At 36.9% G+C, this 27,149-nt stretch overlaps 1 protein-coding gene across 4 annotated transcripts in view; it reads left to right on the forward strand.

The window, feature by feature from the left end:
* CCDC102B (coiled-coil domain containing 102B) overlaps positions 1-27,149 on the forward strand; it is a 296,555-nt gene that overhangs the window by 99,121 nt on the left and 170,285 nt on the right. For all 4 annotated transcript variants that reach the window (XM_073213201.1, XM_073213202.1, XM_073213204.1 and 1 more), the window contains exon 5: positions 7,072-7,180. In XM_073213201.1, coding sequence (XP_073069302.1) covers positions 7,072-7,180 — 109 coding nt within the window. The remainder of the gene's footprint in view (positions 1-7,071; positions 7,181-27,149) is intronic.

Raw genomic sequence — 27,149 nt, forward strand, 5'->3', positions numbered from 1 at the left:
TCCTTGGGTGGTTAGGTGTGCCCAAGCATTCAGGAAGAGGGGTATCGGGGCTTATGTGAGGGGCCCATGAGGTAGAGCTCTTGATGACCTGTTCGAACAGTTGGAATTAGTTCCCCAATTAAACGTCCGTGAGAAAATGTTTGCTCTGTGCCAGTTAAGCTTAGCTTTAATTCCTCCCCTTCAGTTTTATTTGATTCATTTATTTTCTACAGAAGAAAGTACTATGCTTCAGTTATTTTGCTTTGCTTTATTTAATGTTGCATTTTTTTCCTCAATAAAATGAGATTTAAAATCTTGGTAAGAAGGTACAGCAAACTGAAAATGCTTCAAAGTTTGGCATGACATAGAAATCCGTATACGGTTTGTGAATATGTATGTATATTCCTCAATTAACACCGGAACAAATTGGCAGGCAAGTCTGGCTAATATTATTTAACTTAACATTGTTAAGGATTGGAAAGTCAGTCCTACTTTACTTAATTCATTCGCTGTTACTAATGGGATATGCAATAAGCCTTTGCCGATTTTTTTAAAAAAGTAATTTGTGGTTTGCATTTATTTATTTATCTCTATTGAAGCATAATTGACAAATAAAATTTTTATATGATCAAGGTCTACAACATGATGTTTTGACATACATATATGTTGTGAAATGGTCACCACAATCAAGCTATTTAGTACATCTGTTACTTGACATTCTTATTGTTTTGTGTATGTGGTGAGAACATTTATGATCTACCCACTTAGCAAATTCCAAGTACACAATACAGTGTGGTTAACCACAGCCACATGCTGTACATTAGATCCCAGAACTTTTTCATCTTTTACTTGAAAGTGTGCATCTTTTGACCAATTACTCTTCACCTCTCAGCCCCTCGTAACCACCATTCAACTCTGTTTTTATAGTTCAACTTTTTAAGATTCCACATATAACTGAGGTCATATAGTGTTTGTCTGTGTCTGGCTTACTTACTCAACCTAATGACCTCCAGGTTCATTCATGTTGTTGCAAATGGCAGGATTTCCTTCTTTTAATGGATGAATGGTTTTTTCCGTCATATATATACACACACACATCCATACCACATTTCCTTAACTTTCTCATTTGTAGATAGGCACTTAGATTGTCTCCATATCTTGGCTATTGACTATTGTGAATAATGCTAAAAGAATGTGAAGGCACAGATTGTTGGCAGCCGCGCTCAGAAAATAGCGCCCCATGCAGGGCAGCCGGAAGGCCCCGAACTTCCTAATGACAAATCATCCCACACCACTAAACTACATGCTAATTGCGCCTTGGCATAAGGACCAATGAGACCCACCAAATGGTTATGCTAATAAGGCATATGGAGCCGCACCAACCAGGTCAGAGCATGAGAACTATATAAGCAAGCCTCTCCTTCCCCTCTGGGTCCTGCCCAACTCATTTGTTTCACAAAGAGCTGAAGAATAAAGCTTTCTGCAGAAGAATCCTGCTGTTGTTGCGTGCTGTTCTTGCCGGCGAGGACGGGGCGCGCGACAACAGATGTCTCTTTGAGATCCTGATTTGATTTCCTTAGGCTATCCACCTTGAGGTGAGATTGAGGATTGTCTGAGGGTTCTGTTTTCTAGCTTTTCGAGGGCCTTCTGTACCTTTTCCACAGTGGCTGTACCAATTCTCATCCCACAAACACCGTCCTTTTCACCACTCTCTCACAACACTTTATCTCTTGCTTGTTTGTTTTTTTATCATAGCCATTTAAAAAGGGTGAAGTGATATGTCATTGTTTTCATTTGCTTTACCCTGGTTAGTAATGTTGAGCACCTATTCATACCTTTGTCAGCTGTTTGTATGTTTTCTTTGGAAACATGTCCTTCTGCCATTCTTTAATTGGGTTTGCTATTCCCTTGTATGAGTTCCTTATATTTTTTGCATATGAACCCCTTATCAGACACATGGTCTGCAAATATTTTCTCTATTCCATTTTGTTGGTTGTTTCTTTGCTGTGCAGAAACTCTTTAGTTTGATGTAAGCCCACTTTTTTATTTTTGTTTTTGTTGTCTGTGCTTTCGGAGTTGAATAAAAAACAAAATCATTGTCAATATCAATGTCTAAGAGCTTTTTCCTTATGTTTTCTTCTAGGAGTTTTATAGTATCAGATCTGATGTTTAAGTCTTTAGTCCATCTTGAATTAATTTTTGTGGACTTCTGCAATTTTATTTTTACCATGAAGTATCTTTTGTGTTTGGGCAATCTTCCACCTAGTGCGACAGAGTGTATTTCTCTCCATAGAGTACAAAAATGCTACTAAGTCTCTATCCCAGTCTCCCCTGAAATTAGAGTGCAAACTTTGACACAGGACCAGCTACTCAGATGTAGCCACCTAGACTTGTAAGCAGAAGCTAGTGCTCCAAGAAGAGAACCCAGACTCCTGGCGAGGAGGAAGCAGTGGCAGTAGCTGTATCTCATCCCAGAGGCAGCAAGGCCTTTGGTCTCTGGTGACACCATCTTGTGCCTCACATTGCTGGTATTGAGGTCATGCTTCAATGCCTGTACCTAAAAGATGGTCCCATAAAGGTGCTGGTGGGAAGATTTCCATGTCTTTTTCTTTGCTGTTTCTGGCTGTGCATGCTCTCCATTTGCCTCTGTGGCTCTTCCAAAGATTCTTTGAGCTATTATCGTTTTCTACTCAAATTAGCTAATCTGAATATATTTGCTTATCAGACACATAACTGATACCAGGAGAGTATACAGGCAACAGGCGGCAGCGAAGGCGGCACGAAGTGGGGTCTACAGAGAAGCAGCTCCGCGGGGTGACATGGTGCCGTTTCCTGGCTACATTGCCTCCGTGCTTGGGTCTCCGGGCCTCCTGGATGCCTCCAGGCTTTAAGAGTATTCCTTAAATTCATCTTTTCTAATTAAAGTAGCTATATATGGCTGTGGCTATTTTCAGAAAGATGCTGAAAGATGTTACTGCTAAAAGGTGTAAGTATATAAAAGGTTGGGAGTGGAATCTCAAAATGACAAATATGTCACTCATTGGAAGTATATTTGTAAACATTTTTATGAGTCATAATTTAATACTAACCTAAATTTTGGACTAATAGAAAAATGGATATCTACGTATTATTACAAGTGAATTATTTTTGTCTGGCAATAATATTTGACATTAATAGACTTTTAAGAAAATACTGATTAGATACATTACAATGAAACTTAACACAGTTCAAAATGATTAATACTTTTTCCCAGATATTAATGTTTCAGGAATTTTCATCTCTGGAAAATATTTTGATTAATTTTCCTGTGTAGATATCTAAATTTTATGCCCGATTTTTATGGAATCATAGTAGTTAATAAAATAGCAAAAGATTACATAGAAATATAGTCATATCTTTCCATAAAATTCATTTTGTGTCACACTTTATCTTTTAGATCCTGCACATTTTATACATTTTTAGCAATCTAATTTTTAAATTTTTATATTGTTATATTAAAAAATACTGTATTTTTGCTGAACTTTATCAATTTTTTTAGCATTTGTGCATAAAATAGGCAATATCCTTTAGGGTAAAATTAGTTGTTCTTTCTGTTGCCTACTGGCAGTTCAAATAATATAGTGATAGTTTAAATTTCAATTACAGATTTAACTATGTAATCAATCGATTTTGAAATCAATTTAGAACAAATTGATTAGACCAGACAATTAAGGATTTAAAGAGTGCCCTCTGCTGCAGAAATTTAAGTATGCGATGTCCTTATGTCCTTAATGCTTGTTCGCAGATAAGGAGTCACAGAATTTTTTTTGAAGCTATACTAAAAAGTATCCACACATCACATTGCCATTAAATAAATTTTATGAATTGTTTGTCCTTTCACTCTAAATTGTACCTTTTTACATAGTAAAAATACATAATATTCTTTCAGTAAATTAATAAATGTCAGTTATTTTATCTAAGAATCATACTTAAGGAGGTAATATTTTAAAAGTTACCAATTTACCTTAAGTAAGGAATATAAATATTTATTCATGTTAATATACCTTGGCAAATTATATTATTTTAATTTCATGAACTGGCTTTGAAGAGTTATTCTAAGTCTATAATCCAGATACATCTATATTTATATACAACTAAGATTGAAAGTTTAATTCATATATAGTTTGAAATGTCCTTGAACTTCTTATAATTACTGGGGTAACTATTCTTGAAGGAATAGTTACCTCAGTAATTTTGATGACATTTGTGAGCATCAACATTCATAATAAAAGTAATAATAAATCATTTTTATGTTAATATGATCTTTTTTGCTAACATTATCATTTGGTTTATTAGAATGTAGTGTTAAAAACTGACATTGATTTCTCAATTTGTATTATTTTGAATTTGTAAATTTAAATTGTAGACTTTTCTCAAATTTTCAAGTATAATTTTTTATTCTATTTATAAAATCATTCTCAAAATTAATTTTGAGAAAACTTAGTGTATGATTCATCACATAAATATAGTTAATATTCTTTAATAAAATTATTTTATTAATTTACTATACTACTTTCCTTTTTAAATTTTTGATTACTGACAGAATATTCCCATGTTCTACTCACGTAACTCTAATAAATTCAAATGATAAATAGGGGTGATTTTTAAATATGCCAATGAAGTTAAAAACTTCATTGTGCAATTTTATGTACTTTATGTATTCATAATACAATTTTACAGTATTTTCAACTTAAATTACAGGTCTAAGCCAATACTCAATTTATTTTAAATATTCAAATGTTCCTTATCATCCAAAACTTTGTAAGTACCCAAATATGTAGCATATTTCAATGTACAATGGTTTTTGCATATTGTTTCTAATTTGACACTAAATATTAGTACTTGGCAATGTGTTCCTTATTTCTATAGTTAATCCTACTCTTCTTAAAATCCCAAACATAGTCACTTAGGACAAAAATAATCCAAGTAAGCAATTTAAGTGTCATCAGCGGGCTAAGTTTGCTTATTGCTGGCAATTTTTGGCTGAGGTCGTTAATGGGGAGCTGTATCCCTCCACAAGCAGTGTTTATAGGACCGAGACTTGTATATGAAGCTTTTTTTGGTTAATTTTAACATATTTGCTGTATTAATAAGGGATTCAAAATCTTGGTCCTATAAATGGTGCTGGTGTTTTATCCAACCTGAGTCTTTTGAGATTAAGTCCTAACTAATTCTTTCATATCTTCTTTCAGTTTTATGGCTTGATTCACGCAAATATAATTATGCAATTTTCTCATGGGCTGCTTAACCACTGACTGGATTAAACAAATACATTTGTGGCCTAATTCTATTTTGAATTATTTTCATAGCATTGCTACCCAGAAAATTTATATTTCTTATAAATATGTAAATAGAATTCCATTTTATTCTGGGTACATCTTTCTAGTTCTGTAAATATGTTTCCAAGATTTTTCGAGTGACATTATCCCTAAAATGTATGTGTGTGTGTGTGTGTGTATAGTTAATTATAACTACAACAAGGCTTTAACTAACAACCACAAAATCTCAGTGGCATATAACAATCAGAATTTACTTAGCTAGAGGCTGTGGGCCACCTGGAGGTTGTCTGTTGACCTCACCCAGGGAGGACGCGCCGGCCCAGGAATGCACATCTCATAGTGACGGCTGATATACGAGAGAACAAGCCCAATGACCCAAACATTTTTCAAGTCTTTGGTCACATTGCGCCCACATTGTGCCCACAAAAAGTCAACTGGCACTCTACTGGTAATGTCAGGACCATTTTCTGTTGTCCAAGACACCACAAGTGATTATTTCACTATGTGTTTCATCAATAAATAACACATATCACTATTTTTCCAGCCTCTTACATTTTACCACTATTTTTTCCAGCCCTCTGCCCACCACCTGGTCCTTAAGTTCACTCCATATATCTTTCATTCTGGTTATTGCAGCATCCCCCTTTTAGATGTCACTTTTTATGTCAGTTATCTTCTGCACTTAAAGAAAAAACATAAAATTCAGTGGCGTGAAACAATGATTTATCTTTCCCGTGGGTGCAAGGAAGTTGGCGTCAGCCGACCTCCTGTGGACCAGCTGGTTCGGTCCGTGCCAAAGTCTGCGCTCAGATCTGCTTCCCGTGTTTGTTCAGGACAGCACTTCCAGGAGAAGCTCTTCTCACAGCGAAGGCTGAGGCATTAGAATAGAAGTCCAGTCACACAGTTGTTTTCAAACCTCTGCATGTCTCCAATCTGTTAATATCCTGTTGTCAAAAGCTGGAATAGAGGGATGTGGAAAGCAGCCCTGTCCATGGCAGTAGAGGAAAGAGAATGAATATTTTTAACTAGTTATCTAATATGCCACCCAGATGAGGACTGGCCATGTGCAAAGGCTGGTAAATACTAATTAGAACCAGAAAAAAACAATTATTTTCAATGACCCACTCTAATAAATATGTGGGCATAGAAAAAAGTCAATGATTGAGATTTTAACAGATGAGATTTTAATCCTAGTTCTTACTTCGTCATTTGTTCTACAAGTGGAGAAATTAATTTCAATTATTTTAGATAGTTTAAATAAAGACCCCAGGGAAACTGCTTCATTAAAACAAAACTGCAAATATTTTAAGGTATTTTTATATCCCTAAAGAATGATTGATTTCTTAAAGTGTTAGGTGGACTCCTTGGTATTCTCTGTCATATCCAAGGATTCTTCATTCATATTCAGTCATAATATAAAGTTGGATAAAAGCCATGTTTAAATTAGAAACATATGTCCTATGTAAGGAGATAGTAGGAGGAAAATTTATTAGAGTAATACATGAATAATACAGGAGAAGGCAGGCAGAAAGTCAATTACCTTGATACTGGCAAAGTCAAATATATTTAACCTACTGTAAAACTAATTGACACAGTAACTGATCAAACCCAGGTTTATTCAATATTTATTATTCTTAATCATCTGAGAAAAGTTCTCTGTCATTACAATGATCACACACAAATATAAAAAATTAGGGAAATAGAAAAATCTAAAATTGAATGCATTCCTAAAATTTAAAAAGTTTGTCTGTTTTGCTCTTGATTCTTTACTTAGAATGCGCTCCTCTCTCGAAAAAGAAATAGAACAACTGGAGTCAGCTTTGTCTGTATGGAAATGGAAGTATGAAGAATTGAAGGAATCGAAGTCAGAAACTATGAAAGAGGTATGGAGACATGGGGTGGAAAGGAAGAAATGGAAGTGATGGATTTCTCTGTTCAGCTGTGTAACCTAGAGGGCAGAAGGCTTCACAGGCAAGAGGGAAGGAGGTTAAGAAGTCGAATTTCCTCTGTTACAAGAATATTTAAACTCACGTTGCCACTAGTGCACTCAGACAACTCAGGCCTTAAGAAATCTTGTTCTTTCAAAGAACATATTTTTAATGATCCAACCACATGACACAATTAACTGTTCATTCCGAGCATGTGTGAGATGACTGCTGAAGATGTCATTATATCACAGCACCTATGAGGAGCATATTTATCTTACGCTTTTGTGAAGCAGTCTGAAAATATTGATTATCGCACATGTACTTAGGGGCTTTTCATATCATCTTATAATCATTCAGGATCCACCAAGTGCCTTTGACATTTTTCCTTTGCATTTTCACCAATAAGATGCTGTCTTGAACCTTTCCATGTCAGTGATCTATTAATATTCATTATTTAAACAACAGATTTATCGTACGTATTGTCTGTACTAAAGCCAGTAAGTATGTGAGATAGAATATTTCCAAATAGAAAAAAAAGAAAAACACTGAATAAAACTAGTGACATGCCGAATAATCTCAAATGAGTTAACTTTTAGTGGTGTGTGTGCTGTGTGTACATATCCGTACTTACATGCATACATACACATTCAAACCACATGCACACCCACAGCTCTCTGAAGAAGTTGACCATTCAATCATTCATGTAATCGAAAACATTCTTCCATTATTTACTAAAGACGTGATAGGCAGCATTTTTCTCGGTTTGTGAGATGCCACGTGAATGTCGCTTCAGGTTTGTTTTCAGCAAGTGATTGACGGGTAAATTAAACAAAACCAACAAGCCAGATATAGTTCATTTCTCCTCTATGGACTCATGTTAGATTGTCAGAGTTTTTTTTTTTCCTAGCTTAAATTTTGCACATGCATTTATATACAGATTCATAGTATTTATATTCAGAGGTACCTATCTGAACATGCTGTCTCTGAGCATCGACACTAAATTAATGTTATAGAGGAAAAGTAGATCACAGTACAAAAAACATATTATTTTTAGAGTGTATGTGTATTTCCCTTATATGTAATAGGCTCTAAATTTCATTCAGACAGATATTTAAGGTAAAATTAGTCTTTATTTTGAAAGTAATATGCATTTACTCCCTTTTGCCACTAGTGGGCAGTGCAGACTGGAAAACGTTAGCCTAATCCTTTTTTTTTTCACGTTAATTTAATATTTATGTAGCAACTGTTTTAGAAAAAAGTCATGGTTTTGATTTAGCTTACAAAACGACATGTATATTTTAAAATGTCCAATGTTATCTATATAAAAATGATATTTTGGGTATTGAAAGGGGAAATACCTACTTTAACAAAGCTTTACAGATGAGAAAAATACTAAATCAATGTAGCATTTTACAGTGTAAACTGGTTCTGTATCTGAATGCCCGTACAGAAGTATATATTAATGCATATGTGATCCTTATGCTGAATATAATTATAGGAATTTTTGAACAGACGAAACCTCAAAATTCTTGCAGACAATTTGTTCAACTGTTTAAACTTTTAAGTACATTTTTCAGTTAGATAAACTACAAATATGAACAATGAATGAAGGAAGATTTTTCTGTTGTAGATGATGGAAAGTTAATCTAAGCAGAGATAAAGAAAAAACATGATTTGAATTATCTATATGAGATAACTTTTAAAAATATCTCTACTTCCTAAGAAGGAATCTGTGAGATTCTTAGAGCTTTTAGAAGAGATGTGGTATGTACATATATGTGCTCATTTTTATGAAGTATTTCAAAATGCTTAAAAGTATTTAAAAATTGAATAATAAAAATATTAGTCCCATGTAATTTTGATATATACTCTGATTGTTTTGTAATAAATTATAACAGAACAAGAATTTTATGGTACAATTAGAAATAGCACTGTGGAGTAATTATAGGCGAAAATGTTCAAAGTTCCCATACAGTTGTTGACTGTCAGAAAAGTCGTGTTGGGATGCAGCCTTTGGCACTTGATATGGATTCTCCTTTCCATCTGTACTCGTCCGAAATCCTGATACAAGACCTTCACTTTCACTGTTCACTTCCACTTTCTTCATCTCTAAAATTTTTTGAATGCAAGTGTAATTCTTTCTTAGATGTCTGAGACTCTTAGAAGCAAATACATGCCTGGCTGAGAACTGCTGATGGAAAGATTTTTTTGAGTTTAGAACAGATGTGCTTAATAGACCAAGATTTTCTTTTTTAATGTATTTGTAAGTCTGGTGTGCTTTAGAGAGAAGTGATTCTTAAATCACTGACATTTCAAGAAGAGTAAATATAAGCATTTAATTGTGAAATCTAATAAGTAATCAAAATCTAACCAAGACAATGAAGGAGTGGAGATTATTCTATTCAAAATGCTGTTCCAGGGATGAATTTAATACGTATTCAGCCTTTCTTTTTTGAGTCTGTAAATATTGATTTAGAATTAGATTATGAATTCCAAGTGTGCTGAAATGATCATTTTCATGAAATCTCATGATGTAGAGACTCAAATATTATTTTAAGTAATACTCATTACAAATAATTATGGTACCTTGCTTTAACAATAAATGATAGATTCTTTACATAATGGAAGATACCTTTTAGCATATGTGGAGAACTCTGCCAATATTTTTAAATTGGTCTGAAGCTAAAAACATAGAATGTAACTTTAGAAATGAAATGTAATCTTTCTTTGAAAATTTTGTGCTCTTGGTAACTTTTTAAAGGTTTTATTAAGAAATCTACTACCTTTCTGTGATAATAACAATGCTTCTAGTGGTTTATAATTTATAATGTTCTTTTACAAATATTTTTATTAAAAACATGTATAGACACAGGCTTAGTGGGGCCTCTTTATGGTACTAATACCTGACATTGAAGTCTTAATCTTAAAACCTGAAACACCTTTCTGATTTGGGGAAGTAGGTTAGAATTGTGAGTTACATGTAGCTAAAATCTTACACCTTTAAAAAGATTATGTTACACGGGAGCTATTCTACATTCAGAAAGAGAGGTCCTTGGAGATGCTTATTTGAAATAGGTGGATGATGGAGTATTAGCTGAGAGCTCAAAGGTAATTTTCAAACTTTCTCATATTGTGATTTTTGTGATTACAGAAATTACTTCATAGAAATGATTAAAAAAATCCCTTGGAAATGACCAAAACCCCTAGTGCGTCTTGTCAATTCCAGCTTGGAACTGTAGCTCCTATCATGCTTCCACCCCTGCTGCCCCCGGTCGGAGCCGTCCTCTCTTACTTTGCCCTCTCCTTCAAGGCCTCTTGCCCGTCCCTCCATTCAGCAGCCAGGGTGATATTTCTGAAAACGTAAATTGGATTATCTTACCCCCTTGCCTAAAACACTCTGATGGCGTCCCTTCATGTGTAGCTGCCTTCCGGGTGACTTGGAAGTTCGAAGAGATCTTAAACCCACTTGCCAAACCACCAGATGGTGACAGTTCAAAGGCTGTCTGATAACCACACCATTCATTTCTACCTTAACTGCTCTAATAAACAATGCCCGAAATTGCAGTAGACAGCCCCCAAGGGACCGTTATTTTTGACGTACATTCCCTACAGGTGTTTGAGGGCCGTCTTCTCCTTCTCTCCAGTGACTCTGTTGTCCCCTGGGCTCTCGGAGGCCAGGCAGCCAGACAGTCTTCATCTGACCAGAGATTGGAAAAGAGAGAATGGGGGATCATGTGGGGACAGTTTACACGGGCCAGGCCAGGCAGTGGTGTACATCCGCAAGCAAGGACTCACGTGCGGAGTGACACCTAGTTGTAAAGGTTGCTGGGAAATGTATTCAAGCTCTAGTCTCCAAAGAAAAATAAAATGGATTTTGTTACCTCTCTAACCAATCTCTGCTGCAGGAGCAATATATTATATATATATATATATATATATATATATATATATATATATATATATATATATACACACACACTAATAATTATTAATGCAGCTTATTAATAAACAATTAAAATAGCTTCTAGTTACTGATAAAAATATGTGAAGTCTTTGGCTTATATAAGGGAAAGTGGGCTTCCCACTCCTGAAACCCACCCGAAAGGGTCTGACTTACATCCAGGCAGCTGGGCTGCACATACTGCCTTTTTTCACAGGGGAACCTTTCACTCTTCATCCTTTGTGCTTGAGAAAGTTCATGGAAAATGTGCTCCTTGCAGATTGCTCTTTCTGAAAGCAAGATGGGGGGAGAAGGAAGAGCTGTATGTGCCTAATTTCTCTCTTCAAAGTCCCCAGTAAGATACTTCCCTGGCAGGAAGGAGTGAGAGACAGAGAGACACCTGAGGTTGCAGGCAAGTAGCTGGCCGTCTGCACCCCTTTGCTCTTCATCAGCACCTCCATGATTCACTGCCTTGTTTTTGACCAGCTGGTGGGATACTCTCGTCCTGAGAGCCTCCCTCTCCTACAAATAAACCGTCCAGCTAACTTGCAAGAAGGCAGGGGGGCGGGGAAATGAAGCGGCTTCGGGGAGAACTTCCCAGGTCTGAACCAGGGACCATGATCTCTCCTCCCCTGCCCCCTCCTGTTCATTCTCCCCTGCTCACACTAGCCTCTACCTACACTGGCTGTCATGCATTTCAACGAATGAACCGAACTTTTCCCTGCTCAGTTCCAATCTGCCAGCATCGGAAACCAACACAGAGCCCCTGATATTGCCCAGCCAGCTGCCTGGTGGCAGGTTGATCATGCCGGACTGATTCACCACAGAAGGGCAGCTTACTGGAATAGAGACTTTCTCTGGACATGGATTTGCCTTTCCTGGATGCAGTACTTCTGCCAAAACAACCGTCCATGGATGTACAGAACGCGTGACCATGATACTCCACATGGCATCACTTCAGACCCACGAGCTCACTTCTCAGCAAAAATGTGGCAACAGGCCTTCACCTGTGGAAATCACCTCCCTTACTGCTACTGTCCTGAAACCACTGGCTTGATAGAACAGTGAAATGGCCTTTTGAAGACCAGTTACAGTACCAGCTAGGGCTGGAGGAAGCTTCTCCAGAGGTCAGCATCTGGTGTGTGGTGCTGTTTACGGATGCCAGATCCAGTAATCAAGGGATGGAAATGGGAGTGGCACCCCTCACAATTACCCCTAGTGACCCACGAGCTCCTGTTCTTGTGACATTACACCCCACCGGCCTTTATATCTTCACTGCAGAGGGAGGAATATTTCTACCAGGAGACACAACAGTGATTCCGCTGCAGTGGGGTGAGTACTGCCACCTGGCCACACTGGGCTCCCCATGCCTCTGCATCCACAGCCAAAGAGGGAGTTCTCTGCTGCCTGGGGTGATCGATCCCGACCACCACGGGGAAGCCAGATGGCCACTCCAGATGCAGGACACAGCATGTCTGAAATGCAGGAGGTTGGAGTATCATCACACCCTGTGATCAGGTCAATGGAAAACTAACAGTGCAATGCAGACAGGATTAGTAATGGCCCCGAGCCTTCAGGAGTGAAGAGACCCACCAGGTAAAGCGCCATGACCAGCTGAGGTGCTCGCTGGGGACAAAAGGAGTAGGGAGCGGATAGCTGAGGACGGCGGCCATAGCCATGTGACTGGTTTCAGACACAGGACTGTAGCGGGCGTGTTTCCTCCTTATTTTAATGTGAATTAATTTGTGTGTCTTCCTGCCAATCATCCATCCACCCATCTGTCTCTTTATATCTTTGTTTGCTTTGCTCTCTTATTTCTTTATCATTAAATATAAGATGTATTGACTTTATATCAGCATTTAAGCATTGTTAATTTGACATCAGAATAAAACTTCAATGGAATATCAAGAGAAGAGTCAGCTTTTCTCAGGAACTTTCCCTCCTCTTCTGGGGAAGGAATTAATGCATTTCCAGTTGTATGCAGAATAGTTGTATTATGGTAGGTGGAATTATGAGCAGTTATTGTCCTTACTTGAAGATGACGTGTGGTTTAGAGAGACACATATGGGTGCCAAGTTGACAAGGGGTGGACTTATGATGGTTAATTTTATGTGTCAACTTGACTGGGTTAAGGGTTGTCCCGATCTCTAACATTACTTCTGGCGTGTCTATGATGGTATTTTTGGAAGACATTAGCATCTGAATGGGTAAACTGAGGAAAGAAGCCACCCTCACCAGCACAGGGGGCCTAATCCAACTGCTTCAGGGTCTGAGTAGCACAGAAGGGCAGACGAAGGGTGAATTTGCTCTTCAGTTGAACAGGGCCATCCAGCTCCTCCTGAACTCGGGCATCGCCAGCCCGGCTCCCTGGGCTCTCAGTCCTGGACTGGGACTCGAAGCATCAGCTTCTTCTCCTCAGGCCTTTGGGTTTGGACTGGAATTCACTCAACTGGCTCACCCAGTTTTCCGATCTGCAGACGGCAGATCCTGGGACTTCGTGGCCCCCAGAGCTACTGAAGAGCCACTTCTACAATCAGTCTCCTTCTCTCTCTCTTTACATTTATATTTAAATATTTTCTGTTTCCCCGGACACCCTGATACCTCAAGGTCCATGCTGCTTTCTCTGTCCACAACAGTCACACCCAGCTCTTTCACCTGCTGCCAAGAGGTCACATCTTGCCACCAACCTCAGTTTACACATCACTTTATAAAGAGGAATGGTTTCAGTCAAAAAAATGCCTCCTTTACTATTTTCCCTCAAAGAAATGTACAAGATTTTAAAAGACATAATTGAAGTGAGTAGCTCCTTTTGTGTCTGTTTACTGTATTCCCTTCCATTTAATTGTCAGCCTCGTGGTAATACAGGTTGTGTCTTCTTTATTCACCTCCCGCTTTCCAGTGCTCATCAAACAGGCATGTAATTTGTAATCACTTTTTTTCTCTAGCTCTTTGTGCTTGTTTTTCTGGCATGATGGCTATGGCTGTAGTTTAAGGAGAATAGTTGAAATCCTGGGCTTGGCTTTGAGTCAACTGTTGAGGCTCTTGATCTACATCCCTGAGGATCCGAGATTTCCCAGGGTGCCCAAGTGAACTTTCACCCCTAACATCCTATCCATCTCAAAAATCTTTTCACCCTGTTCTTTGCAAGACATAAATTAGCTTCTCAGGCCAAAGACTGAGGCTGGTAAAATACCATATTAAAATTCTGTAAATGTGTAAGAACAACGAAGCGTATGGGACACCACTTTGCTACATAAGTGCCTTCAAGACCTTTTTAAACAAAATATAATTAAGAATAATATAAGCACTAAATTTCTTAAGTCGGAATTAATTGATCTATTAGTGAATAATTTATAGACATTGCCAAGGTAACCCTCAGAACACTAAGATGACTTACTTAACTCTAAGCCTGTTGTAAGAATTATCAAAGAAAATTAGGCTATTCAAAATCCTTTACTTGTAGAAACAAAATGATAAAGAAAAGGATAGGTTGAAGTCAGATGTTTAACATGTGTTTAAGTTAAGCAATACTATTTAAAAATTTAAAACATAACACAAAGGAGTCAGCCAACATTTAATTAATATATACAAATTAATAGTTTGAGAATAACAATAAAAGTAGGTTAAAAGAAATGAAAGGTAAGTGAGTTACACTGTGGCAATGGTCCCACATAGGGGGGAGCATTTGGCCTATGAGATATCTTTATTTTTTGTACCAAATGACAGGACATTGTTCACCCATTCTTGCAGAAATTCAAAGAGAATGGTTTTACCCTTTCCTATGAAAAATCCGTATACAAGGATATTCAAATAAAACCATTCTGGAGATAAGGATCCTTTTTTTAGTAAATGGCATTAGTTTTTACTTTTATCTGCAGGAGCTGTTTGCGTGTGGAAAAGGAGGGCGGACCAAGCCCCCTGCCTTCCTTCCTTTTCCCTAAAGGAATGCCTGCCTCATCCTTGCCATGTACTGACGCTCATGACGTTGACTGTATAAAACCAAGTGGAGAATGAGATAGAACAGGAATGTATAGTACACCATTTAAAAAATACTCTATGACATAAAAAATGATAAATTTTAAATTGTCCTTTCTTTTACATATCTTTGGTTACTCTATAAACATCCCTTTTTATTTATTTATTTCAAAAATATAATGTAAAGACAAGGACTTTATGGTTAGGACTTAGGATTTTTTGGGAGTTTGGAGGTAGATTTTTTGGGGGGGGGAAGTTCCAAGTGTTTCTCATTAATTTTTTTTAGCTTTATTGAGATATAATTGATATGCAAAAAACCGCACACATTTGATGTAAACATCTTGATGAGTTGGGACGTATGCATACATTCATGATACTATCACCACAACCAAGGTACTAGATACATCCAGGACCTCCCTCAAGGCAGCAGCATTTGAATGAGGGACAATCAGGGCTGTGTCCAGCATGGTGCTCAAAGTATGGCAAGTTATATGGAAGAAACTCAGTTTAGCTACTCTGATGAGAAGGGGCTGTGGGTATGCCGGGACTCAGAGCATCACTGACTCCCCTCCAGGGCTGTGGTATGTCCTAATTAGTATCAGTAGTGTTAATGAGAGTTAAGAAATCCTAGAGACAGAAGGCTGGTTTTTTTCATGGAGGTCATATGGGAGAATTGAAAAGACACAGATAACATGCTAGAACAGAAAGCACTTTTTGAAATGTACTTTAGAATGTATGACTGTCACTAGAGGCAATTTTCCTTTGTAATATAGTTCTGAAGTTACGATTAAAGCCAGCGGAAGATGTAATTCTATATTCACACTAAAACACTTAACATATACAAAATGAAGTGCTGATGGAATTTTATGAGGGTTCTCACATGGAAATGTGAATATTATAAGTAATTGTAAGTATTCCTTAATGAAGTTGAACTGAATTAGCAGAATCCATTAGATTCACCTGAAAGGAAATATTTTTCTTTTGGGAGATTTTGATCTAAGTGGCTGGGAGTATTTATCATATATCTTTGTTTTTAGAAGCTCATTATTCAGATGCACACCCTGAGTTGAGATCTGCTGTTCTAAAGCATCAGATCACAGTGCTGGGAGGGACCATGGGGATCCTCAACACCAACTTTGATCGTTCATTTTATGTTACAGATCAACTTGACTCGGTCGCTGAGAGCCCAGATATACAGTCAAACATTATCCCGGGTGTGTCTGTGCAGATGTTTTCGATGGGGTTAACATTTGAGGCAGTAGACATAGTAAAGCAGATTGCTCTTCCCAGTGTGGGGGGCCTCATCTAATCAGCTGCAGGCCTGCATAGAACAAAAGGACTGACATTCTAGAAAATATGGGGGAACACTTCCTGCCTGATTGTCTCCACACATAAGTTTTGCTTTTGGACTTGAATGGATGTATCAGGTCTCCCTGGGTCTAGAACCTGTTTTGGCTTTTTTTATTGTTTGTTGTTCTGGCTTTTTTTTCCCACTATATAAATAACTTTTGCTGATTCCAGATATTATATTGTTTACACAAAAAGCCACAAAGTCCTAGAGAACAAAAGTGGTTTTGTCAGCTATTTGGTCATAGGAAAGATTTGCACAGATCGGGCTCCTATCTCCGAAGGTCTCCAGGATGCCATGTTAGGGAAGAGTAGAAATGTATTAACAAATTTCAGGTCACCAAATTAGTGAAAAATCACATCAGATGGAGTGTTTCCAAGACTAATTCATTTACATAAAACTAAACAACATTGTATGCATTTAATTAAATTTAAATCATAAGTTTAAATGCCATTTTAATATTGACAGAAAGGTTTGGAAGTGTGAAATTCTTAAATTCACTTTGAACCACAATCTCAGTGTTAAATTATAAAATACCCGGAGTAGTAGGCTTTCTGATTCTTTCTAAGATAGGGATGCCAAAGAGACAATTGTGAGGTGAAAGCTTATATTGTGCTTATGATGGTTTGATTAAGAATTATCCTAACAGAAGCTCTTTGACGTTTAAAATTAAATTAGAAGGCATAATTGCTGTGATTCTTTTGATTAAAACAATCTTTTACCCTTTACATATTTTTAACAGTTTTATTGAGTTACAATTCACATACTGTCTAATTCATCTATTTAAAAAGTACAATTCAATGGTTTTGAATATATTCACAGGGTTGTGCAACCATACCACAGTCAACGTTAGAACATTTCCTCAGTCCAAAAGGAAACCGTATCCATTAGCAGTCACTTCTTATATCCCTCCAGCCCACACAGCTTTAGGGAACTGCTAATCTAACTTAATGCCATAGATTTGCCTATTCTGGACATTTTATAAAACTGGAATTTTATGACTGGCATCTTTCACTTCATGTAGGTTTTTGAACAGTTTCTATAACCTGCTATCCCAGCAGCCATTCCTCTCACAAATTCAATAAAGAACATAAACATTGTACTAATCTTTTTTAATAAAAATATTTAGAAAAAAACTGTAGGAGGTATAATTTTCTGTTTCCCATAAAAAATATTAACATTTAGCTGTTTATGCATGTCTGAAGCAAGAGGTAAACATTTTAAAGTACTGTTTTCTTTAAATGAAAAATTTGGTTTTGACCAAAGTACAGGCCACCATCTAATGTTTAATAAAGAGGGATTAAGAAAACAAGGAAAGACATTACAATTTCTAAGGCTTTGCAGAAATGTAAGGTCGTCTTTCATTATTATCAAAGTTAGAACTATTTTTTTAGTTTGTGAAGTTAAATCAAATACTTTAACTCCAATAAAACATATGCAAACATGAGTATTTGATTTTTCCTACTTTTATAATACAGTAATTATGTGCAGCTGCAGGCAATATTTAACTAAGAATTAAACCATGCTAATCCTTTAAGAACCCTGTTTACCTAAAAGTAAAAATCTAAAACACTTATTTCCCACCCAAGAACTTTGATGTTCTATAATTTCATGGGATTTTTATTTTTGTGAGCTAAAGGACTCAAGGCTCTGTGTGTGTGTGTGTGTGTGTGTGTGTGTGTGTGTGTGTGTGTGTTTTCTTGATGAAAAATATTTTGTGAAGTTTGAAAGCCTTACAAATAATAGTTAAAATGGTATCACATTCAAAAATATATCTTTAAGATGCTTATTCTTATATAGGAAGACTATTATCAAGACATTAGTTCTTCCCGACTTGATCTATAAATTCAATCCCAGTCAAAATCCCAGCAAATTATTTTGTGGATACTGACAAACTGATTCTAAAGTTTATAGGAAGAGGCCAAAGACCCAGAATAACCAACACAATATTGAAGAACAAGAGCGAATTGGAGGACTGAGCAAGGTGGGTTACCCGACTGCAAGACTCTCTATAAAGCCACAGTAATCAAGGCAGTGTGGTGTTGGTGACAGAAAAGACTGGCCAGTAGAACAGAATAGACAGCCCAGAAATAGACCCACATAAATATAGTCAATTGATCTCTGACAAAAGAGCAAAGGAGCAAAGGCAGTATTTTCAACAAATGGGGCTCGAACAACTGGACACCCCATGTGGAAAAAGACAAATCTAAACACCGACCTTAAACCCTTTGCAACATTAACTCAAAATGGATCATGGACCTAAATTTATTAAACAAAACTATCAAAATCCTAGAAGATAACATATTAGAAAACCTGGATGACCTTGGGTGACCTTGGGTGTGATGGTGCCATTTTAGATACGACATCAAACACATACTCCATGAGTGAAATAATTGATAAGCTGGACTGCATTAAAATACAAAACTTCTGCCAAAGACAATGTCAACAGAATGAGAGGACAAGTCAAAGACTGGGAGGAAATTTTGCAAAAGACACATCTGATAAAACACTGTTATCCAAAATATGCAAAGAACTCTTAAAGCTCAACAATAAGAACACAAATAACTGGATTAAAAAACAGGCCAAATACTTCAGCAGACATCTCACCAAAGAAGACACAGAGATGACATTTGAAAAGATGCCCCTATGTCATTAGGAAAATGCAAATTCAACCAACAGTGAGATACCACTGCCCACCTATGGACAAAATCCAGAACACTGATGACCCCAAATGCTGGTGGGATGTGGAGCAATACAAACTCTCATTCATTCCTGGTGGGAACACAAAGTGGTACAGCCACTTTGGAGAACAGCATGGTGATGAGAATTAGCAATAAGGTATTGTATACTTTAAAGTTGCTTATGAGAGTAGAGCTTTAATGTTTTCACCAAAACAGCATCAATAAAATGGTAATTATATAAGGTGAAGGATGCATTGACTAACTTTACTGTGGTAATTTCACAATACATATGTGTTCAGACCATCACATTGTGTACCTAAATTTACACAATGTTATATGTCAATAAGCTGAAAAAAGTATAAAAAAAAAACCTTTTACAGCACATTTAATGGTTATAAATAATGAAAAATAGTACTTTTTCTTTATTACTATCTTTGGGCAATTTGATTTTGATATGTGTTGATATGATTTTCTTTATTTTTGTGCTTGGGTTTGTTAAATTTCTTGAATCTGTGTGTTTTTACTTTTTATTAAATCTGGACATTTTTTATCTCATTTTAAAAAAATGTTACACCTATACCTTTGTCAGGGACTCCAATTACAAGTACATGAGACCACTTTAAGTTGTCCCACTGTTTACTAATTGTCCCCCATTGTAGTCCTACTGTGGTGAGCTAATGGAAATGTACTGGAGGACTTTGTGGGAGAGGAGGCTTGGTTAGTAGGATATATCAAGTGCCTTGATTATTTCTGCCTTTTCAAAAGGTCTTCTCTGGAATTATGTTATAGGTCGGTTTTGAGTTTGGGTGGATCTGGGAGGTAGGGAAGCTGAGCGTAGCCAGGGTAAGAGGGTCAGGAGACACCTGAGCAGGAGGAGAAGCCTGGGGGGCCACTGAGTCCTCACCAGGGAGGTGAGTAGGGCATAGTCGCATAGAAACTAATCCCCAAAGGATTAAAAGATTCAAAAATTAAAAAATGTATTAGATCATTTTACCTTGTGTGGGGGTTGAATATTTTCATATTTTAAAAATTATTTTCGAGCCTTGTTCTGAAATCTGATTCCATTACTTGGAGACATTTTGATCTCTTTTGTCTTGAAGCCTTTAAGCCTGGTGAGACCAGAGGAGCTCAGCTGAAGGCTGTTTTTCGTACTGAGAACCGAGGCAAAGCCATTCTGAGAACTCGCCTTAACGGACTGTGAGTTCTGAGGTTTTTCTCTGGCAGTTGGAAGTAGGAATCATTACTTCTGGACTTATTTTAGTCCTAGGGATCGTTTCTTTTCATCCACTGGGAGTTAGTTTCTACGCCAGGCATGCTCTGCTCACCTCCATGGTGGGGACGGTGTGGGCCCCCAGGGTTCTCTCTCTGCTCAGGTCTCTCCCAAGCCTCTTGCCTGCACCACGTTCAGCCCCCTTCCCTCCCAGCTCCACCCGAGCTCGAGGGGACCCCAGGCTCTTCCTTGTTTCCCCTCCCAACTCTACAAACTGACAACTCTCTGCAGGCACGAAACAGTTTAGACCTATTTTGTTGTCCGCTTCTCAGGGATGGCCTGACAACCAATGTCTTCACAACTATTTCCTCTGTTGTTCTTGCTTTTTAGAGGTTTCAGATGGGCCATATCGGGCCTCTGCTACTTCATCTTGGCCAGTGGTCAGTATTGTTTTTACCACACATTAGAAGTTTGGTTTCCCATATTGTTTCTATCTAAATACAATTTAAAAAGCTGTTTATTTTTTTTTTAAAGTGTGAAGGAGTGCAGAGGGCATCAAGAGTCAGGAAAAAGAACTAATAACACTTAACCTGACCCTAGAGCAAGAGCCACCCAGTTTTTGTATGAACTACCCGAGGCTAAGTTAGAAATGCGCCTGCCCTAGGTTAGATAACTAGAAGCGGGCAGCAGCCTGGGGACACCTGGGGACATAACCGGTGGTAAGTCACGTAGACATGCTTGGGTGAGCCAGAGATAACAACTGAAGCGGTCAGGCAACTGACGCGTTCCCTAAAAGGTTACAATGCTTCCCATTGGCTACAATATGGAATGTGTTTTAAAATTATTGGTTGAAGAAATGCGCGGGCTTCGGTGCAACGGCTGTGAAAACCCTATATAATCCATACCTAAAGTTGCCTGGGGGTCGGCTGCTCTGACCCGGCCTGCGTGTCAGGGGAGGTGCTGTCGGCCCCAGCTAGCTGGCTGAATAAAGACTTTGCTTGTACTTACATCTCCGTGCCTGTGTGCTTTGTTCTCTCGGGAAATCCCCGGATTTCTGGACCCTAACAAAAAGAACATGTTTTACATATATTTTGTTAAAGTTTAGTTTCAGTAAGTCATGACAACTTGTTTTAAAGTAATAATGTTATATTTTTATTAAATATATTTACTTTTTTCTGAGTTAAAAGAACAAAGGTCATTACCCTTTTGTGTGACACTTTATTTTTTACATGGTTTCTAGGCTGTTAATAATCCTTCCTTTTCCAAGTTTATCAAGAGATACATCATTTTAGTCTCTCACTTTCAGATAATATTCACACTGGAAAGTTATTTGAAATAAAATCTACAAAGAATTCTTCCTCCTTCTATGAGAAGAAAAGTGACTTGAGGCCTAAAAGTCTGATTGTCCAAGTGCATAGAATGGCTTTGGCAGGACTGGGTCTAGACTGTGGCAATGTTTCCAGTATCCTATTGAACACTCCACTGCTATTTTATAAAAATGCTAGAAATTTTATTTGGAGCCTGTTACAAAGCAATAAAATTTTTGTTGTGATTTAGTATCTGAAGTTGTTAGAAATGGATAACTCAAAAGTTAAGGTGAAAGAAAAAAAATATTTCCAGTTTAAAAAAAGGCATAAAGGAAAGTGATTGATTCCCTGTTTGTCCATCATTCTACAAAAATAACTTATTTCTTTCTATTGATCAAACGTGTTTGTATAAACATGTGTTTCCAACATGTATATATATATATATATATATATACAGATTGATAAACACCCCAAAATAACTACATCCAACTGTATTCCCTTATTAGATGTTTTGTTTTATCTAAAATATATGCTGATTAACCTCTTGATGACATACAAATTAAATTTCTCAGATGAATGTTCTCCGCAAGTCATGACTCTTCTATTGACCACTGTGATATAACCTTGTGGATAAATCTGTTCAGAATAATAAATTATTCTTTGGGACTTGAACTGGTTTTCTTCTAGCCTTTGAGTGACTGACTCTATGGACAGATACCCGTTATCAGCTGATATGTAAAACCCTGGATTATTGAAGCAAATACTGAGCCTGCACTTTAATGTGAGTTGGAGGTAGGATTACACACTGTGGTATTCAAAATGAGTTTTTGAATAATTTCCAAAGGACATGATAAAATCTGTTATTTTTCATATTTTTTATTTGTAATTTATGACTTAATGTAATTCTTGTATGGACTACCATTCATGTTTATCTGCATCCCTACAGCCACATACAGAAGAAAAAATTTAACCTCCTATTACATGTACATTACATGGTCTCTATAAAGTCTAATAATGTCTTTAATATATACAAGTTCTGTAACTAAATTACTAACAGAAATAGGACTGTAGATTAATAGATCCTATACTTTAAGGTAAGTTAGAAATCTTTCACAAGGCTACTTTTCAAGTAGGCTTATGCACAGGGATAACAGAGAGATTTTACAAGCAGGAGTATTATTATTTTTGAAACTTTTTATTATGGAAAATTTCAACTTCATACAAAAATAATAAATAGTGCTATAATGAATGCCAATATTTCCATCAGCTATTTTTATTAATTACCATTTCATGGCTTACCTTTTTTACCCATACCATATCCATTCACATTCCAACTTTATATTATTCTATCTGGAAGTGTTTCTGTATGCATCTCAAAACAAAGGACTCCTGTTTGTTAAACATAGCAATGCCATTTTCAAACCCCAAAAATTAACAATAATTTACTAATATCAAATAGCATTCAAATTTCCAATGATCTGATAAATATTATTTTCATGGTTTACTTATATGAATCAAAAATTAAAGCTTAGATGTGTATTTTAATTGGATAAGTCTTGTTTAATGTTTGTTTCAATATGTAGTTTTTTTCTTTATATTCCTTCTTGTTTGCTTCTTATAATTCATTTGTTGGGAGGAAAACATCATTTATCCTGTAGAGTTTTACTTGGATTTTACAGATTTCATCCTATGATATGGTTTAATATGTTACTCAGTCCTCTGTACTTCCTGTTAAATGGCAGTTGGAACAAAGTTATGATTGATTCCACTTCAAGGCTATTTCCCAGGTAGTGCGTTCTTCCACTAGGAAGCGTATGGTGTATGGTATTAGTACACTCATGCTAGTGAGACAGGGACCATGGAGGTAGTCAGAGTAGGGTGAGGGCCTCCGCAGGGGGCAGGGCGGGATATTTGCAGTCAGAGCAATGTAACTACATGCAAGGAAGCCCCCCTGCTAAAACTCTGTTAAACATTGAGCTTTAGAATCATTCTTCAGTGAAATCAGTTAATGCTCCCCAGATAAAGAAGAGTAGCCCATGTTTTATTATGCTGACCATTTATAATCACGTGTAAGGTTGTCTTTAGCATACTAAAAGGCCCAGGCCTATGTGCTGTCTTTCCTCCTTCAGGTCTGATGAAGTGATTTTGCAAACTGGGCAACTAATTTAGCAGGTAAGCCCAGGCATAAACAACACAGTAAAAGGCAGGAAGGATTCCACCTTAAAGATAAGATTGCATTTTAATACCCAAGAAGTTAAGACGTTAGAAATTCTTAACTTACTCTTTAGCAAACAATACCTCGGCCCACCTTGGGGGCTGAGCAGGTGGCCTTGTTTCATATGCCCCCAGACCAAGATGCTGGTATCTCAGAAAGAAATCAGAGGAAGTTGCTTGTGTTAAGTTAATTCTAAATATTCAGAGACCACTTAATAAGTCCACATCCCTAAGTTTTTTCATATTCTTGAAAAATCCTCAGCTGCCTATAAAACCCCCTAGACAACGCACCACTACGGGCTCTCTTGTCCCCTCCTGGCATGAGCCAGGAGCTCTATTCTCTCACATTATTTCTAAATAAAAGCCTGTACCTTGCTCTCCTGCCTTGACTGTTTGTGAAGCTCATTCTTTGGCTCTGCAAACAAGAATCCCGGCATCACTAAAACCATTGATTCATCAAGAGTTACAAAATTGTAATATTCTATCTTTCTCTTGTTAGTTGGAATATTTAAATAAAAAGAATATCCCCCTATAATATTTTGTTGATATAGATATAGTCAATATGCACGATAGGTTATTTTCCCTTTCTTTACCAATTTGCAGAATAATGATTTGAACCACTAGCAATCTCCAGTGTTAATCAAGTTAGAGCTTTCTTCTGTATTAGGAATTCATAAGTTTAAACTTAGAGATGTGCTTTAATCTGCTGTAGTTATCTCCTTTATGATATTTAAAAGATAACAACGTATCTAGAGAGCAGAAACTTCATCTTGGCTAAAGGGAACATACAACACAATCCCAGTGATCTTTTATACTTTCCTTACTTTATGGTACAACAAGATACACCAGGATCAACCTCTTTTTTTTAGACCTAAAGTACCTAACAAAGAGTTATTTTGAAACAATGGTATTGAGTAACCAACTAATGAATGGGTCACAAAACCTTTGGCCTTTTGGGCCAAAACTCTTCCTTCTCATAAAAATACTGGAATTGGACCTAATGGATTAGCTAGTTTACAGATAATAAAAACTAATTTTTATGTAAGATCAAAATGTGGCTTTGACATATGTTTAGAAGGATATTAAAAAACAACACAATGACTCTACTATCGAAAGTAATGACTCTACTGACAAAACATCTTCCATTTCTATCAAAGTGTAATCAACTTACTGTACTTATATTTTTAAAAAATACATAAGGCTGATGATAATTCTTATTTTATTCTATCAATAAGTAATTTCATCCATGGATACACAAACTAATTGAAAAAATGTATCTATCCATCTCATTAGGAGATATATTTCCAATAAATGATTAATTTGTATCTAATAATAACTTATCACAGTATGTGCTATCTTGTCTTGTTTTTAAGCAACTATGTACCTGTAATAATTGTTAAGATAATTCAATCCAAAAGAAACCTTTAACATTTGGTGTCCTACAATCATAATATATGTAATACATATTTTATAAATATTTTTATTACATATTATAGAGTAAAAACAGCTTCAAGTATAAACACGTTACTGTGATTATTTGGAGGAGGTGGAATAGAAATAAAAAAATTTTTTAATGAAATTGGCAATATAAATGTTTTAACAGATGATAATGAATATCACACTTCTATAGTTCTTATATATTGCATGTAGTAAAGTGTGATACAGTTGTTTTATTTAAAGTGTCAATATTTAAATTCACAACACATTTCATTTTTTGAATCTAAATAAATATACTATTTCAAGACAAACTTAAAATATAAAGGGTACATCAGCATGGGCACAAAAGGGTTTAATGACCACAAAGATCAGTTATTTAGTGTTTTTATTTCGACTTGAAGGATACAATAAAATTTTCATTTTCTATTTTAAATGTTTACATCATAGTTAAACACTCTTTAGTGCCTTTACTACCACTTTCTAAGTTTGAGGGACAGAATTAAGTAAAGTTTGAATGTTTGGCTAAACTGTTTGGAGCTGTGATATACAGCATGAGATTTTGGGTGCTTCTCCATGCACTTGGAGTCAGTTCGAATTATTTGGAACCTTGACCTTGTTGTTAGCCATCCCTGAGTCCACTCTATTTGGGCTGGCCTTCTATTTGGGGATATTTCCTTCTTACATTCATCACCTTTCATAAGAATACGGTATGGCTACTAGAACCTGCCTAATAGTTACATACTTGGTGTTATACTCTGCACTAATTGATAATCAGTATTTATCCCAAGAGCCAAATTATGAATGTATTCATCATCATAAAGGCCATGAGAGGGCCACTGAAATGTATCAACCAGGGTCAATTTGATTATAAAAAAGACTCAGGCTTCAAGTATCAAGAGGAGATTTGGGGGTCCAGGTAATGTGGAAACTGTTAGGATCCAAAATAATGGTAACCCAGCAATAAATAATCAGGGGTCCTAAGTTTAGTGGAGTATGTGGAGAGATCTGGAGCACCGAGAAATATGCAAGTGAAAGAAGTCTTGATGCCTGGTGATGAACTGAATGTGTAAGTGTCTGGGGATTCTAGGGTGTTAGAGAGAAGGGTAAGTCAGGTTTCTGACCTTACCTGTCGGGTGGCTGTTCACCAGGAGGGATATCATGAGCAAGAGAAATTTGAAGAGGGAAGAGGCCTTCAGTGCTTGGTATGTTGAGTTTAAGGTAGGCATGTTTGGTAGGATTTTGGGTTCATGAGTGCATGAAAGAAATGTGAACAGTTAGCACTGAGATGGTGGCTGAAACCATGGGAGGAAATGGAGTGACCCAAGGTGGCCTATTGAATGAAATGAAAGAACGCTTGGAGGCTGAGTACCAGGTAGGATAGGCAGAGAAGGGGAAACCACACGCAAGTGGGAATGTTTGGGAAGTGGGGGGCAGGGAAACCTTTCTCTCCGAAGTCAGAGGAAGAAGGTGTTTGCACAAGGGCATTGTTAACAGAGCACATTCTTCCAGGGATTCAAGGGCAAGGCTGAATACTGTGTCTTGGAAGGCACTGGGAGTGGGTCTAGCAGAGGGCACAGGACCTGAGCGAGGGGGAGCATGTGGAAAAGGCACCTGATAGTAGGGCAACGCTTTCAAGACATCTGACAGTAAGAGCAGACAAAGAACTGGAATGGAAACTCCAGGATTTGGAGAAAAATAAAAAAAAAGGATCTCCTATATTTGATTTCTGCTCCCTCCCTCCCCCAGCCAAATGGAAAGTTTCCAGCAATTACATGTTTATGGGGGAGAGACCAAGGGATCTTGATGACAGGA

The sequence above is a fragment of the Manis javanica genome, chromosome 9 (genome assembly GCF_040802235.1).
Source record: "Manis javanica isolate MJ-LG chromosome 9, MJ_LKY, whole genome shotgun sequence".
NCBI lineage: Eukaryota > Metazoa > Chordata > Mammalia > Pholidota > Manidae > Manis > Manis javanica.